The sequence below is a fragment of the Vulpes lagopus genome, chromosome 6 (assembly GCF_018345385.1).
Source record: "Vulpes lagopus strain Blue_001 chromosome 6, ASM1834538v1, whole genome shotgun sequence".
NCBI lineage: Eukaryota > Metazoa > Chordata > Mammalia > Carnivora > Canidae > Vulpes > Vulpes lagopus.
In genome coordinates, this window is record NC_054829.1 from 37,484,589 (window position 1) to 37,503,251 (window position 18,663).

The following is an 18,663-nucleotide window of genomic DNA, read 5'->3' on the forward strand; positions in this document are numbered from 1 at the left end:
TCAAAAGCAATAATTTCACATATATTTTTTGGTATCTTTTCAAAGAAGGATGAGGATGGGGTAGGGCAGACACTAGTCTCCGGTTGCCACTGGTCTCTCTCTTCAGCCCTTCCTTGAGCTCGATGCAGCACACACCCTTCCCCAACTGACAGCTGTGTGGCAAGGTGGCAACCGTGCACTGAGCACTTGTGCACCAAGTACTCTGACAAGGCCGGAGTGTAAGCTAGCTCATTTATTTTATCAGCTATTATTACTTGGCTGGCAAATCAAAAGGTTTCAAAACAAGGCTCCAAAATACAATATAATGATTTTTGCATTCATTTTTCAATGAATTTCTAGTTAATGAAAAGATCATTAGCAGTTTGGTTTTATATTAATATAAACTTTGATTACTATAGCCAATTTCACTGCAGAGACCCATCCCATGCCTAAGTCCACACAGTGGGATGGCAAAAGGTGCTGTTCTATAGAGTGTAGAACTGGACTAGAAAGATACCCAACAACAGAGCATGACAGGGAGTCCTTACTCAAGTTGAAGACAGAACATGGTAAGAAGATAACTCCAGGGGTTAGAAAGACAAAGGGGAAAAGAAGATTAAATTCACTTGCACAAAAGGCTCTTTTCTCTTTCTCTCTATTCTAAGTTCTTCCCATCCTTCAAGGCTCAGCTCAAGTTTAATATCCTTCCCTCCTTTTAACTGCTGCATTTCTTACTCTGAAGCAAATAAATCAATAATTATGTGTTGTCTACATTGTTCTCTATTGTTTTCCAATTAATTTTTCCTATCTCCCCTATGAGATTGATAGAGCCTTAAGAGCAGTGTCCACAAGTCTGAGGCAGCTATCATGCCTCACTTAGTCCTTGGAACAAGCAAACCTTCTGACCACAAATTGTTTTCTGTTTTGATTACTGGCTTACTCTAAAATATTACTTAAGACAGAACTTTTGGAAACAGTGGCAATCCATTTGTTTTCTAAAATGGACCAAAACAGGTAAACTCACCTGGTTACTGACATTCTGAACCACTGCTAAAATAAAATGGATTTTATAAATTTTAGATATTTCAGAGAGGGCAAGATTTTAAGTTAACATTTTTTTTACGTTAAAATTTTTATGCAAAATAAAGATCTGGGACAATCCAGATCCTTAAGTTTTGGGGCGCCTGGGTGGCTCAATTGGTTGAGCTTCAGACTCTTGCTCTCTGCTCAGGTCTTGATTTCAGGGTGGTGAATTCGAGCCTAGCCTGGAGCCCACTTAAAAACAAAACAAAACTGTAAGTTTTTCTTTCCATCTGGTACAGGCATAAGCTCAAAGGTCAGTCAAGATGGGTGCTCACAAGTACATTCAGGAGCTATGAAGAAGCAGTGCAACGTAATGTACTTTCTTCTCTAGGTGTGCCGCTGCTGCTACTGACAGCCCTCTCTCTCTCCATAGGACATCCCTCACCACCCTCCACCCCGGGCAAGCTGGTGGGGTACAAGGCCAAGCAAGGTTATGTCATATATCAGATTCAACATAGTGGCCCCAAACGCCATTCCTAATGGTGAGACCTCAACCAAGGCTGTCCAACATGGTGCTAACCAGCTAATGTTTGCCAGAAGCCTTCAATCAGTTGCACAGGAGTGAGCTGGATGCCACTTGGGACTCTGGGGGTCCTGAATTCTTACTGGGTTGGTGAAGATTCCATGTACAAATTCTTTGAGGTTATTCTCATTAATCCATTCCATAAAGTTATCAGAAGAAACATCCGGTGGATCACCAAACCAGTCCACAAGCACAGGGCAACATGAGGGCCACCATCTGCAGGCCACAGGAGTGGTGAGAAGTCACAAGTTTCACACACTCTCAATGGTTCCTGCTGTGCAGCATGGAGAAGACTCCCTAGTTCCACTGTTACCGCTAATTTAAGTAATGTTTAAGTAAGTAATGTTGGTAAAATTCTTATCTAAGAAATGATGTAGTTCAGTCATAATTGCTTCAAAGTGTTCTTTGTTAAAATGAGTTGTCTGCAGATTGTTGCATGAATGCACTGTCAAATTATGAAAGCTAAAGTGTAATAATGTTTGAAGACTGTGATGGCATGTCTTGTTTTAAGAGGATAAATATTTTTGTCTTTGCTTTATGTCATCAGGGAGTTTATATGCCAGTGTTTAAAATGCTGTTTGGTATAATAGGTGTAAAATAAATTCTATAAAAATGGAATGCAGGGACACCTGGGTGGCTTAGCGGTTGAGTGTCTGCCTTCAGCTCAGGGTGTGATGTTGGGTCTGGGGATTGAGTCCTGCATTGGGCTCCCTGTGAGGAGCCTGCTTCTCCTCTGTCTCTGCCCCCCTCTCTCTCATGAATAAATAAATAAAATCTTAAAAAAAAAAAAAGTGGAATGCAGAAGCTAGCCACATCATTTGTTGGTGCATGTAATGAAACCTACACTTCGTTGGGGTGATGTGATGCTCAGCTGGTTTACTCTCAAATGGTTGTTTTTAGGGGTTCGGTAAGAACAAGCTTTTTAAATTGGATTTTTCTTGGAAATGTGAAGAACATCCTAATCTCTTACCATGATCATATGCGGAATAATAAAGGATCCATATTTTTAGGTTTAATCCAATATTTCATTTAAGTAACTGCTGGTTTTGAAAGAATAGTTTAAAAGAATGCCACCATTTTTAGAATTAAAGCCATTGTGAGAGGGTTCTCTTACAAACGAATATAAATCCTGGGGATCTCTGGTTGGCTCAGCGGTTCAGCGCCTGCCTTTGGCCCAGGGCATGATCCTGGGGTCCAGATCGTGTACCGCATTGGGCTCCCAGCATGGGGCCTGCTTCTGCCTCTGCCTGTGTCTCTGACTCTCTTTCTCTCTATGTCTATCATGAATGAATGAATAAAATCTTAAAAATGAATGAATGAATAAAATCTTTAAAAAATGAAAATGAATCCTGCTCAACCTAAGCAAAATTGCCTTGATCTCTACAGTACCACTGAGGTTCATGGTAGAGGCTCCTGATTCTATCCCATGACTCCATGGGATATGTAGAATACTGAATTTCATAAAAGTAGTCAGTAATGGTATTTATACCAGTGTATACTAAAACTAGTAGAAATTAAACATTAGGTAAATGAGAATAATTTACCTTAAGATTTGTAAGCTAGTAGCCAATGCTAGAATTGGGAAACTGGTAGCCATCAAATAACCTTTTAAATGTGAGGATAGAAGATTAAAGTTGGCTTTGATCAGAATTTTTTTAAAAAGACTGTTTCAATTTACATTATTTGGAGAGCATAAAGTAAGATTTCTGGACTGATTTTTAAAATTTTTATATTAAAATATTTTTAAAATGTAAAAAAAGAAATAAAATATTTCAAAAATGTAATTCAGATATTATATAGATTTGTAAATACATATTGACAAAAATAAATGGAGCCATTGACACCATTCTAAAAAATCTGGGTTAATATACATGTTTCCTTTCCCTAACCGTTATGTATTTCAAAACATAATTATTTAGGAAGTTTAAAATAAATGTCAGAATTAAAGGGAACTTAAAAAAGTGTACAGTGTCTTCATTGTCCCATTATAGATCAATTTAAATTTTGCTCACAGGTAAAAATCTGAACAGATGGTTTGTAAAGCATTACAATAAGTGCAGAATAAGGACATTATTTCCATATGACTGCTACAGTAAGAAATCTGCATCAAATTTAAAAGTATCTGCCATGGCAGAAATGAATATTGTGAAAAGTACAAAAGATGTATTATTTCAATACGTCTCATATGCTTCAAACTATTGGCTATAAAAACCAAATTATTCTTACCTATGCAATGCTTGGATTGCCAATTATCTGTGAGGAAAAAATTTAGTGTTATCTAGATTGATTCTTTTGCATCCATATGTTTATTTGCATACATAGGTCATTCCTAACCATACAGATGCTTCTTAACAATCAGTTTATGAAACTGGACTATTTTCTAATACCATAAGAAAAATAGACTTAAAATGGACTAAAGACCTTTAATTAGGATTAAATATGAGACCTAAAACCATAAAATTCCTAGAAGAGAAAACAGGCAGTAACTTCTCTGACATTAGCCATGGGCAACATTTTTCTAGACATGTATTATAAGCAAGGGAAACAAAAGCAAAAATAAACTATTTGGACTACATAAAAAAAAAAAAAAAGCTTTTGCACAGCTAAGGAAACGCCAACAAAACAAAAAGGAAACCTACCGAATGGGAGAACATATCTGCAAATGATATACCTGATAAGGAGTATCCAAAATACATAAAGAACGTATACAACTCAATGCCAAAAAAAAAAAAAATCCAATTTAAAAATGGGCGGAGGACCTGAATAGACATTTTTCCAAAGAAAACATACAGATGGCCAATGGACACACAAAAGGATGCTGAGTATCACTAATTCAGGGAAATGCAAATCAAAACCATAATGAGTTATTGCCTATCGGAATAACTAAAATCGAAAAGACCAGAAATAACAAGTATTAGTGAAGATGTGGTAAGAAAAAGAACCCTTAGGCACTGTGGAAGGAAATGTAAATTGGTACAGCCACTGTAGAAAACCACATGGAGGTTCCCCAAAATATTTAAAATAGAAATACCATATGATTCAATATTCCACTATCAGGTATTTACGCAAAGAAAAGATATATATGCACCCCTCTGTTTACTGAAGCACTATTTACAATAGCCAAGATACGGGAGCAACCTAAATATACATCGATAGACAAATGGATAAGGAAGATGTGTGTGTGCATGTGTATGTGTATACACAATAGAATATCACACAGCCACAAAAAGGATGAAATAGTGCCATTTTCAACAACATAGATGGACCTAGAGGGTATTTTGCTAAGTAAGTCAGACTGAAAAAGACAAATACCATATGATTTCACTCCTATGTGGAATCTAAAAAAACAAATGAATAAACAAAGAAAAAGCAGAATCAGAGCTATAAATACAGAGAACAAACTGATGGTGGCCAGAGGGAAGGGAAGGGGGGTATGAGCAAAATGGATGAAAGGAAATGGGAGAAACAGACTTCCAGTTATGGAATGAATAAGTATGGAAATAAAAGGTCCAGCATAAGGAATATAGCCAATGATATTGTAATAGCACTGGATGGTGACAGATGCCAGCTACAGTTATGGTGAGTACAGCATAATGTATAAATTTATTGAAATCATTATGTTGTACACCTGAAGCTAATATAACACTGTGTCAAAAAACAAAAAACACTGTGTCAACTATACCAGAAAATTAATAAAGTACCACTGCAAAAAAATCCATTTATGGTGAAAATAACTGTTATTTCTCTTTTCAATGTGAAGTCTAAAAAATACATGTTTATGGATGTTACCTCAACTTATTACGGTGATAACTCTGCTATATCTGTAAGTTAAGTCTTTATACTGTGCACCTTAAGCTTATACGGTGCTCTATGTCAGTTATATCTACATTAATTAAAGGGGAAAAAAGTATGTGTTCAATTAATTTACTTCTAAGATAGAAGCCAGACAATTTGAGGTGGGGAGAGTAACAACTTTTAATACTGATAAATTCAACAAATGATTAAATATAAACACTGTTAAGTATTTTAGTTTTAAAAGCATCCATTAAAGTATAAGTATTTTGGTACACTAAAACCAGGGTCACTGCCACTTCATTTAATAATCTAAAGTTGTTTTATCTTTGCATCCCAGAAGATAATTTAACCTAAATTAGATGCATCTGAAATTGTTGTGACAGCTTGAAAATCTGGCTCTATAATATGGTTTAACTACTGGTGTGTTGTGTCGCTCCTTTCTTTCACTCATTCTTCAGTAACAAGGAAGAGTTTAATCATTTACATACCCAGTATTATTCAGAAATAAACCTATACACACACTTATACAAAGAATTAAACTTCACCTATGGTTTTAACAGAATCAGTGTGCTCTCCTTTCTAGTTAACCAAAAGAGACACTGAATTTGAAACAATGCTCTACCTAAGCCTCTTCAAAATACAGACAATAATGAAATAATTTTGTGGAATAAAAGTACTTTAATAACACACTGAAATAAAACTCTGACAGAAAACATAGTTAAAAAAAGAAGACATTGGGATGCCTGGGTGGCTCAGTAGTTGAGCGCCTGCCTTCAGCCCAGGGCATGATCCTGGGTCCAGGGACTGAGTCCCACATCGGGCTCCCTGCATGGAGCCTGCTTCTCCCTCTGCCTATGTCTCTGACCCTCTCTCTGTGTCTCATGAATAAATAAGTAAAATCTTAAAAAAAAAAAAAAAGGCATTAACACAACAAGTTCAATTTCAGTGAGGAGATAAGCAATATATTATATTTTAAACTTACCACAAGAGCAAAGAACACCATAAAGAAAAATGATAAACTACTTGTGTAGCCAAGAAAGCCTGTAAAATAACAGTAAAATAAAAAGCAATTTATAAGGAAAGTGATCCTAACATACGGCTAAAGCTATATATCGTGGGCATGTTTTCTATTACAGTGCTTGGTATCTGGGGCTTAGGGCTGAGAATAACAACATTCCAACTATCTGTCACAGATCATTTATGCAGCTCTGTACAGCAGAATTGGAACTGGCTTACCACTAATGGTACACTGTAAGGAAAGGCTGGTCTTTAATGTTCCACTGTAAAGATTTTATTTTAGTGGGGCAGACAAAATACTACTGCAAACCGAGTAATAGGCTAACTAGGCAAGGCTGAAGGCTGAACAACCTAAAATAAGTCCAAGTTCAAAATTATTCACTACCACCCTTCTGCTAAAAATGTGGTACTATGAAATTTAAAAGCCCCTTAACATTATCTTCTTTCATCCTTCCTTCCAAAAACGGCCCTCTTCTCTAAATACTTACCTATTTTAGGAAGAAGTGCAAGAGGGAACACAATACCAACACAAATGATTATTAGTAGTGTTTGTCCATCAAGATACCAAGACCTATTAGAAAAAAAAAAAAGTCCTATTTTAGGCAGAGGAATCTGGTGTTTGTATTTACACACACACACACACACACACACACACAGTTATAACCATTAGGAAAAGCCTACTTCCTTTCGTTACAATATGTTCTTGTGAAACTCTATTATTCTTATTAATTTATATTTAAGAAAGATATCAAAACAATGAAATGCTATTTTTCAACTACCAAAATAGCAAGTATTTAAAAGACAATAGTCAGTGTTGTTGAGGAATGAAAAGGTGTGCACAAAGTTGATAAAGGTAGGGGCTCTAGGTGGCTCAGTTGGTTAAGAGTCTGGCTCTTGTTATGGCTCTTCATGATCTCAGGGTTCCAGGAAAGAGCCCCAGGTGAGCCTTCATGCTCAGCAAAGAGTCTGCTTAAGGACTCTCTCCCTTTTCCTCTGCCCCCCACCCCCGCTTATGCACAGGCGCGCGTGCTCTCTCTCTCTCTTTCACTCCTTTTTTTTTTTTTTTTAAAGATTTTTAAATTTATTTATTCATGAGACACACACAGAGAGAGGCAGAGACATAGGCAGAGGAAGAAGCAGGCTCCCCGCGGAAAGCCTGATATGGGACTGGATTCTAGGACGCGGGGATCATGCCCTGAGCCAAAGGCAGATGCTCAACCATTGAGCCACCCAGGCATCCCTCTTACTGTCTCTCAAATAAATAAATCTTTAAAACTGGTGCAGGTAAAAATTGTATATATTACCTTTCTGGAAAGCAATTTGGCAAGAAATATCAAAAGACTTCAAATATTCAACTCTGTATAAAATACTATTGAAAATAAACAATCAGGGGTGCCTCAGTTGGTCAAGCATCTGACTCTTGATTTTGGCCATGATCTCAGGGTTGTGTGGGTATGGAGGCTGCTTAAGAGTCTATTTCCCCCATCTCCCTCTGTCCCTCCTCCTGCTCATGTGTGCACTCTCTCTCAAAATATAATTAATTAAATAAATAATCAATAAATCAATCAGTTGGGGCCTCTAGGCAGATCAGTTACGTGCCTGACTCTTGATTTTAGCACTTCAGCTCAGGTCTTGATCTCAGGGTCATGAGTTCAAGTTTGCATTGGGCTCCATGCTGGGTGTGGAGCCTACTTAATAAATAAATAAATAAATAAATAAATAAATAAATAAATAAATAACAATCAGCAATAAAAACAAAAATATTTGTAAAAAGATGTTTACTGAAAACATTTAAAATACTGAAAATCAGAAACATCTAGATCAGGGTGCCTTGGTGGCTCAATGGTTGAGTGTCTGCCTTTGGCTCAGGTCATGATCCCGGGGTCCTGGGATCAAGTCCCACATCAGGCTCCTCACAAGGAGCCTGCTTCTTCCTCTGCCTATGTCTCTGCATCTCTCTCTGTGTCTGTCATGAATAAATAAAATCTTTAAAAACAAAAAAACAAGAAACCTAAGATCATGACAATTTTAAAACAAATGATGCGACTATGGGACAATCATAAAAAAGAAAATTTTACAGGTATAACAATATAATGAATAATATAATAAATAATATAATGATATGAAAACATCATAAACATATAAATAGCATGATTAGCAATTTTGAGGAAAAGTATAGATTCATCAAAAAATGGAAAAGAACTGCAACATACTGATAGCCATCATCTCTGGGTGGTAGAATGATGGGTAATTTTTCTTCTTTACAGTTTTCTATATTTTTCAAATTTTCAAGAAAGAGTATGAATAACCAGGAAAAAAAGTATTACATATTTCATATGACGGTATTAGAATATTAAATGAAAAAAAAAGGTAGGTTAAAAGTGTGATGATGTATTTGATTACATAAAAAAACTGGATGAATGTTTAAAAATAGGTCATAAGGATATACTTAGAACGACAGAAGTAGATATTTCTATGTGGTAGCAATATGAGTAATTTTTGTTTTCTCTTTGCATATAGATGGTTTCAATTTTCCGATATAAAATACATGAGTGGAAATTTATAAAAAAATTTTAGAAATACTTTTTAGTATATAAAGGACAAACAATTCATGAAAGAAGTATAACCAGTAAATACACATGAAGAAAAATCAAAATCTCTGGTACTAATTAAAGAAATAAATATGAAGCTGCTGAAATTAAGCTAGTAAAATTATTCAAAAAGTAATATTCAAGAATGTGGCATAACTGGTCCTTCATGCAGTGCTATCTTGTCAATTAGTACTTCTTCTGGAAAAATAATGACATTATATAGCAAAAGCAATAAAAAATTTGGCAATCTAAGAAAATAATCTATAATATAAAGAATTCTATGGGCATGAAGCTATGAACACAACATTCCTATAACATTAAGAAGTTGGAGGAAAGTCCTATATGTTTAACAACAGAAAATACTAGGTCAATAAAAGCATATTCAGTGGAATTGTATACAGTTTTTTTAAAAAAGACAGTTTAATAAAATGGAAAATACTAATGATAAAAATAAAAAATATATGGCTATTATCTATGTTTTAAAAAGCTTTAAAAATAAATAAAAAGTTTATTGAGAAAAATTAAAAGGAAATAAAACAATTATTAGGTAAGATGGTATTGTGTATGATTTTTATTTGCTTTCTTTTCTATATTTTCTGTAACCATTTTTCACTGAAACATATACATATATACAGAAGCACAATAGTAACAAAGTAAAATTAATGCCAATATGCAGGTGGGAACATCAAAGACAATAGGGGTTATTTTTTTCAAATCATTTGGTAGATACTCTGATAATTCTCAGTTGGTGAAAATGCATCCTCTTTTCTACCAGGCAGCTAAAGTTGCCCACTGACATGTTAAATTAAGAAAATAGATAAATTCCTAGAGTATATAACACATCAAAGTTGAATGATAAGAAATAGATAATATGAACTGAGCAATAAGGAGTAAAGACAATGAATCAGAAATCAAAAACTTCCCAACAAAAAAAAGCCCAGGACCAAATTGTTTTACTGGTGAATTCTATCAAATATTTAAAGAAGAATTTATGCCAATAATTCTCAAACTCTTCAAAAAAACTGAAGAGGAGGGAATACTCCCAAACTCATTTGACAAGGGTAGCATACTCTAATATGAAAGCCAGATACGGATATTACAAAAAGCCAAAACTAAACATCAATATCCCTGATGAACACAGATGCAAAAATCCTCAACAAAATATTAGCAAACTAAATTCAATGGCACATTAAAAAGATCATACACTATGATTAAGTGGAATTTATCCCTGGAATGCAAGGGTGATTGGACACATGCAAATCAATAAATGTGATACAGCACATTAGTAAGATGAAAGATAAAAATCATATAATCATCTCAATAGATGTAGAGAAAGCATTTGTCAAAATGTAGTAACCTTTTATAATAAAAGCCTTCAACAAAATTTGGTATAGAAGGAACATATCTCAACATAATAAAGGCCATATATGACAAACCCACAGCTAACATCATTCTCAGGAGTTGAAAGGTTGAAAGCTTTTTCTCTAGGATCAGGGTACCCACTCTCACCACTCTTATTGAACATAGTACTGGAAATCCTAGCTAGAACAAATTAGGCAAGATAATAAAAATAAAGAACATCCAAACTGGAAAGGAAATAGTATATCTGTCTTTATTTGTTGATCATATAATTTTATATAAAGGGTATCCTAAAGATTCAACCAAACAGCTGTTAGGACTAATTAACACATTCAGTAAAGTTGCAGGATACAAAAGTAACACGCAAAAATTAGTTACATTTTTATACACTAACAACAAAATATCTAAAAAAGAAATAAAACAATCCCATTTACACAGCCTCAAAAACAATAAAATGAGTGGAAATAAATTTAACCAAGGAAGTAGATCAGTACACTGAAAACTATGAGAAGACTTTAATAACAGAAATTGAAGACAACACAAATGGAAAGATATCCTGTCATTCAAGGATAGGAAAAATTAATTTGTTAAAATGTCAAACTACCTAAAGCCATCTATAGTTAATGTAATCTCTATTAAGATCTGAATGATATGTTTTTATAGAAATAGAACATTAATGCTAAAATCTGTATGGAACCACAAAAGATCCCACATAGCCAAAGCAATTCTGAGAGAGAAAACAAAGCATCAGTTTTCTGATCTCAAACTAACTACAAAGCTGCTATGGTAATCAAAACAGTATAGTACAGGCATTAAAAATAGAGAGCCCAGAAATAACTCTGTGCAGATAAAGAGCCAGCCAATATCTGGCAAGGGAGCCAAGAGTGTTCAATAGGGAAAAAAGTCTCTTCAGGGCAGCCCAGGTAGCTGAGGGGTTTAGCGCCGCCTTCAGCCCAGGGCGTGATCCTGGAGACACGGGATTGAGTCCTACGTCAGGCTCCCTGCAAGCAGCCTCCTTCTCCCTCTGCCTGCATCTCTGCCTCTCTCTCTCTCTCTGTGTATCTCATGAATAAATAAATAAAATCTTTAAAAAAAGTCTCTTCAATAAATGGTGTTAGGAAAACTGAATAAACACATGCAGAAAAATAAAATTAGACCCCTATCTTATAATGCTCACAAAAATTAAGTTGAAATGGATTAAAGACTTAAATGTAATATCTGAAACCATAAAACTTCCACAAGAAAACATAGGGGGAAAGCTCCTTGACATTGGCCCTGGCAATAATTTTTTGGATATGACACCAAAAGCACAAGCAACAAAAGTAAAAATAAGTGGGACTACATCAAACTAAAAAGCTTTTTCACAGCAAAAGAAACAATAAACAAAATGAAGAGGATATCTATGGAATGAGAGAAAGTATTTGCAAACCATATAGGCAGTTAATAGCCGAAATATATAAAGAACTCATACAGTAGCAAAAAAAAATTGAACAATCCAATTTAAAAATGTGCAGAGGAAATCAACAGCCATTTTTCCAAAGAGGACATACAAATGGTCAACAAGTATGTGAAGAGATGCTCAACATCACTAATCATCACAGAAATACAAATTAAAACCACAGTTAGTATGGGTACGAAAAAGATAAGAAATAACAAGTGTTTGTGAGGAAGTGGAAATAAAGGAGTCTTTTGCACTGTTAGTGAGAAGGTGAACTGGTTCAGCCACTATGGAAAATAGTATGGAGGTTCCTAAAAAATTAAAAATAGGAGCATCTGGATGGCTCAGTTGGTTCAGCCCCTAGCTCTTGATTTCAGCTTAGGTCATGATCTCAGGGTTCTGGGATGGAGCCTGGCATCAAGAGTGCTCAGCCAGGAGTCTGCTTGAGGATTTCTTTCCCTCTCCCTTTGTCCCTCCCCCTGCTCATGCACGCACATATGCTGTCTCTCTCTCAAATAAATGAATAAATCTTAAAAAAAAAAAAAATAGAACTACCATATGACCCAGCAATGCCACCTCCATGTGATTATATTCAAAGGAAATGAAAACAGGATATCAAAAAGAAATTTGCATTTCCATAATTATTGCAGTATTATTCACAATAGCTAAGATATGGAAACAACCTAAGTGTCAGTAGATAAATAAAGGAGATGTGGGGTGTGTGTGTAGAGTGTGTGTATGTGTGTGTATGTATATATATATATATATATATATATATGTATATATGTATATATGTGTGTGTGTATATATATATATAATGGAATAATGTGTATATAGATATATATATAATGGAATATTATTCAGCCATAAGAAGGAAATCTTGCCATTTGTGTCAATGGATGGACTCTGAGAACTAAGTGACATAAGACGCAGAAAAACATCATTACAGTTTATCACTTATATATAGAATAAAAAAAAAAGCCAAACTCATGGAAACACAGTAGAATGGTGGTTACCAGTGGGGCTGGGGAGGAGGAGGCAAGGAAACTGAGATATTGGTCAAATAGTACAAACTTGCAGTTACAGAATGAATATGTTCTGGGGATCTAACCTACATATAGCATTGTGACTATAGTTAACAATAATGTATTACATACCTGAAAGTTGCTAATAAGAGAGTAGATCTTAAATATAACGTGATGGAGGGGTTAGCTAATACTACTGTAGTAACCATATCGAAATGTGTAAGTGTATCAAAATCTTGTACACCTTAAATTTATGGTGTTATATGTTAAACGTCATATGTTAATTATATCTCAAATTAAAAAGGAAGGGAAAGAAAGAAAGAAAAGGAAGGAAGGAAGGAAGGAAGGAAGGAAGGAAGGAAAAAGGAAGGGAAGGGAAGGGAAGGGAAGGGAAGGGAAGGGAAGGGAAGGGAAGAAAGAAAGAAAGAAAGAAAGAAAGAAAGAAAGAAAGAAAGAAAGAGAAAGAAAGAAAAAGTAAGTAAGTTAGTTTTCTTCTACACTGGTTTCAACCCCTGGCTTCTAACAAGGACTACATGATTGATTCATTGTGTCTTTTATTTCCTGGTTTAAGAGGAAGTCCTTTATAATGCAGTAGGCATTGGTAGATGCCAACAACTTCCTTTTAAACAGAACAAAAGAAGGAGCAGCAGCAGAAATAGTACCATGATCACACTTTTCCCTTTTTCACTCGAATTCATGTCTTTAGGAAATGTCCGAAACTAAAACCTGTGCACAAGTATTTCTAGTACTAACAGACCTGAAGCTGTGCTCTTTGCATTTGCACATGCCTCTCAATTCCTGCATGCAGGAGGACCTAAGGGTACACATATTAAGAATACAAAATGATACTGGACATGTTGATCTTCCAGTCACTCTTGAAAAAGTGTCAGAATGGGAACTTCAAAACATCCCTCACTGAGGAATACTTGGCAACTAAATTTCTGAAGCTGGCAAAAAGCCCAGGGCTCTATGCCTAAAATCTCCTTCCTTCTGGGACCCAATATCAGACCTAGACAATTGCAGTGTCAGGAGAAAAAAGGTCCAATGGAGCACCAGAGCAGATTCCATCTGTTAGTTCTGCTGTTCCTATTGTCACGAAGGTGGAGTTGTGCAGAGAACACAATCCTTAGGACCAAAGACTTTTTTTCTCTTGCATAAGGATAAAGAAACGTTTTGAAATCCTGAACTTTATAACTTATACTATTACAATTATACTATGTCAGATCATAATTCACTCATGCCCAGAAGCCATGAGACCACCCAAAGCACTGAACTGTGGGACTGAAGACAAGGTCACCTCCTCCCGGCAGTCTCTCAGCATGACAGTTACGGTATGTTAGCACAAGAAGAGACCTCAGAGATTATTTGGCTAAGCTTCATTTTATACGTCTTTGAAAGCAGCAAAAGGATGAGAATGATCTTAGTGACAAGAGCAATGGAAATAATCTTCACTATTTTAAAGATTTCTTTATTTTAGAGCGTGTGCATGAGCTAGAGAAGAGGGAGGGGCAGAAGGAGAGGGAGAGAGGCAGAGGGCAGTCTCCATTTCATAAGCGGAGATCATGACCTGAGCTGAAACTAAGAGTTGGACGCTTAACTGACTGAGCCACCCAGGAGCTCCCAATCTCTACTCTTGAATAGTCACTCTGAGTTTACTGTATTTTTCAGATACTGCCTCATTTTTCTTAAGATTGTGCTTTTCTGTATACTCTCCTCGTCAGAGGATTGAATTTTAAATTCCTAATATGAAAAGAACGTTATTGCCAAATATAATTTCTCTATCCCTGGCTTGGCTACTGGTTATTATTAATCATTTCTTATACTTATTAAGGTGCATTAATAAAGCCAATGTAAATACAATGCTTTTCTTTATCATTCAACCATAGGGCAATTCAGTAATGCACACTAAAGCTAGTTTAGATTTGATGTGCGTGTCACAGTCAACTGAATTGTGTTTGGCAATGGATATTTTCCAAAGAACAGGGATGATTAAACTTGCAAAATAAAACCCAGCCTGAGAAATACGAACCAGTAAAAAGTAATCTCAAAAAGCACATATTAAATAAGTATATTTTATAAATCAAGGTTTTAGAAGAATATACTAACCTTAAATTTTTTCCTAAGGGGGAAAAATTATCTAACAGAACCCCTGTTTTCCTACTGTAATCTAAATATACATTCCTTAAAGCCAAAAGAATTAGAGTAAAAAGTTTTATACTTCCTAAAAAACTTGTTTGATCTGTGGATTTAATCCTATATGATAAAAATGTTCCAAGTATGAAATATAGAGTATAAATCCTTAGCTGTATTGCAAATGCTTTGGCATGCAGTTGCTTTTTTCCATATTTTAATGAAAACCAGATTTATTTATAAGTTGCTTTAATTTCATTCTCGAATGGAATGGAACAAGAGTATCATATGTTCTGAATTAGGATCTTACTCACATCCCATATCAATTATGTAACTCAAATGCAAGACAACTTAATTGTGTCAATCATATTCCCCTGACAAGATCATTAAATGTTAACAGAGAGCTTCCAACTTTTAACAGCCATAGATTTTTAAAATATAAATTATTCTATGAAAAATACAAATGCCTCATACAAGTTTGGGATAAGTATTATAGCTTTTGACTTCTAACAGTAATTTTTGAAATTAGAGTATTATGAACATAAGGCTTCTTTTTGATAACATCTTTATAAAGGTTTATATTTCACAAAGGTACATCAAATCTCCCAGAAAATAACATACCTGAAAGACCTTAACTGCAATTTATTGTCAATCAAACCCTAAAATAAAAACATATCAATATCACATTGATCTCAGAAGAAATATTGTTATGGAACTTTATTTAGAAATAAACTGCCCCCAGATAGTTGCCAATTACCATGACATTTGTTTCTTAATTATTTTACAGAATTAAGCTTTGAAGATTAATTATTTAATTAATCTAACCAACTAATATAGTCTCTTATTAATGTTTTTTATAACTTTGAAATCCAAAATAAGTAAATGTACATTATATGTATAACAAGATGAGACTGTTAAAGAGATGTGCAATTTTCATCAAAACAGAAATGGTGCAAACAGGCCACAGTATTTTGAAGTACAGCTTTAAAAATCCATTTCTGACATATAAAAATACCATTTCATTTTTTTTAAAAAAAAAGCCCCAACAAAATAAATGGTAATTGATTTAAAATGAAAGCAATGGTAAAAGTATCATATTTAGAGAAAGAAGGCCTAAGTTTTAATAGCAGTTCTATCTCATACTATCCTAATTATTTCTAAAATTTTATATGCATGTTTCTCCCTCCTCTTTCCATAAAGACATATGACAATAAAAAAAAGTAAACAGAAGTCACCAAATTCAGGAGCAAGAAAAAGGCAAGCATGTAACAACTATTAGGATGAACAGTTTATGTAGTACATTCAAATTTGCCTCTGACCTCCCTGGCAGAGCAGAGAAAATCCACCTTTACTATAAGTTAGTATTATTGAAATTTCTTTATTTTTTTATTTATTTTTATTTTTTTTAAATTTTTCTTTAAATTTTTAATTTATTTATGATAGTCACAGAGAGAGAGAGAGAGAGGCAGAGACACAGACGGAGGGATAAGCAGGCTCCATGCACCGGGAGCCTGATGTGGGATTCGATCCCGGGTCTCCAGGATCGCGCCCTGGGCCAAAGGCAGGCGCCAAACAGCTGCGCCACCCAGGGATCCCGAAATTTCTTTATTTTTAATTGAGGATATATTTGACATTCAACATTATGGAATTTCTTTTAAAAAAAAAAGATTTTACTTATTTATTCATGAGAGACACAGAGAGAGAGGCAGAGACATGGGCAGAGGGAGAAGTAGACTCCAGTAGGGAACCCAATGTGGGACTTGATCCCGGAATCCAGGGATCACACCCTGAGCCAAAGGTAGATGTCCAACCGCGGAGCCACCCAAGTGTCCCACATTATGGCATTTCTTAATTCTCCAGATTTACATTATGCTATCAGCTTACAAAAGCGTGTATATACATAATATCCTATCTGATCATCCCTACAACTTTGTTAAGAAGGCAATACTGGTACCCCCAATTAAGCCGGTGAAGAAACCTAAGGCTCGAAATTAAGTTATGTGGCCAGAAAAAGTAAAGTCAATTTCCTGAGGTCGCTGATATGGATAGAACAGGTCGTCCTACTTGTACTCTAACATTTCTGATTCTACTTTTCATTGCCTTGAGTTCTTAGCCCTAAACTATAAAATAAATTTGTCATATAGAATTTTTTGAGTAACAGAAGTTGTCCCGAATATTTTTACGGCAAATGCAAAAGTGAATTACACAGAGCTCTTATAGCAACTGTTCATCAAACTAAAAGCATAAAACTTAAAAGTAGAGAAAGCAAGGCAGTTGTGAACATCAGATGTGATAATGAATGTGGAAACTCGATAAACTATAAAATACTACGCAAAGGCACAATATCTTCTGCTGATGAAAAATCATAAAGAACTTCGAGTTCCTATTCAAATCTAAAGTATATCATACTTTCCTTATAAATATGTATTGGCAATTGTCTAAGTAAAACTTTTTCATGGAAGCCAAGTTGTAAAAGCTAAAAAGGTTAATTTTGAAAACTTGCCCTGCAGTCCAGACAAGTCCAAATATTAGAGCAAAATCTTTAAATCTAAAAGTCTGATAGGTTTTTGTGCTGTGGTTTAGAAATTATGTGAAATAACTTGATGACACTTAAAAGAATTTATTCTGTCTTTTCCAGTATATTTTCTCAAAATTTTTCTATGCAATGAAAAGTATAATAAATTTGTTTTTTTCCTGTAAAAAGAGATGAGTCAATAGCCTTTAGAACCCAGTATTTTTTAAATAATAAAGGAGAAAAGAAATATAATGTGGTTTAATATTGTTTATAATATTGTTAAAAAACAGGAAATGAAGTCATTAAGTCCCTGCAAATCATTTATTTTTTCAAACCATGCTTTAGAATAGAAATCTCACAAGTGTGGTTGTAATTTATCACTGTGGTTTGCTAAGAAGTGACAGCAGTGTTATCTACTCCTCTCCTCTGTTGAAGACCTTGACTGTCCATACTTTCCACCATCCCCCATAACCTACCTCAATCTTTCACATTCCCAGAAATTTGTCCTTTCCTCTTCTCCAAGAGATAGTTCCTCCCCATCTTGTCCTATTTTATCGTATCACTAATAAATATTGAATTAATAAATTAATGGGTACAACATGAAATATTTTTTCTTACCCAGTATGGTCTCCAGACAAAAATTCTGAAATAGTAGCAGGAAGCTCTGTTTTAATAATTAAAAGATAAGATGACATAGCTGCAAAAAGGATAAAAATAGTAATTATTAGAATTCTATACGTTTTATCCATTTAAAGAATAATCTAGAAACACAGATGTCCATTAGCGCTTTGACAACATGAGGAAGATTAACTCATACCACACTATCCCAAAGGTACACACCAGGAATGGAGATAAGTAACTTTGTAGAGAATAACTGGTAGCTCATTAAATATCCTGTGTTTACATTTCAAACTCAAGACAAACTATTTAGGTAAGAGAAAGATTCTTTTTTTTTTTTTTTTTTTTTTAAATTTTTATTTATTTATGATAGTCACAGAGAGATAGAGAGAGAGGCAGAGACACAGGCAGAGGGAGAAGCAGGCTCCATGCACCGGGAGCCCGATGTGGGATTCGATCCCGGGTCTCCAGGATCGCGCCCCGAGCCAAAGGCAGGCGCCAAACCGCTGCGCCACCCAGGGATCCCAAGAGAAAGATTCTTAATAACAGGCCATTTATAAATGAAATTTTCTTTGAAGTTTTACACGAAT

At 34.9% G+C, this 18,663-nt stretch overlaps 1 protein-coding gene across 8 annotated transcripts in view; it reads right to left on the bottom strand.

The window, feature by feature from the left end:
• SLC38A6 (solute carrier family 38 member 6) overlaps positions 1 to 18,663 on the bottom strand; it is a 68,960-nt gene that overhangs the window by 21,119 nt on the left and 29,178 nt on the right. For all 8 annotated transcript variants that reach the window (XM_041758794.1, XM_041758798.1, XM_041758795.1 and 5 more), the window contains 3 exons: positions 18,074 to 18,152; positions 6,886 to 6,968; positions 6,363 to 6,421 (listed from right to left, as the gene is read on the bottom strand). In XM_041758794.1, coding sequence (XP_041614728.1) covers positions 6,363 to 6,421; positions 6,886 to 6,968; positions 18,074 to 18,152 — 221 coding nt within the window. The remainder of the gene's footprint in view (positions 1 to 6,362; positions 6,422 to 6,885; positions 6,969 to 18,073; positions 18,153 to 18,663) is intronic.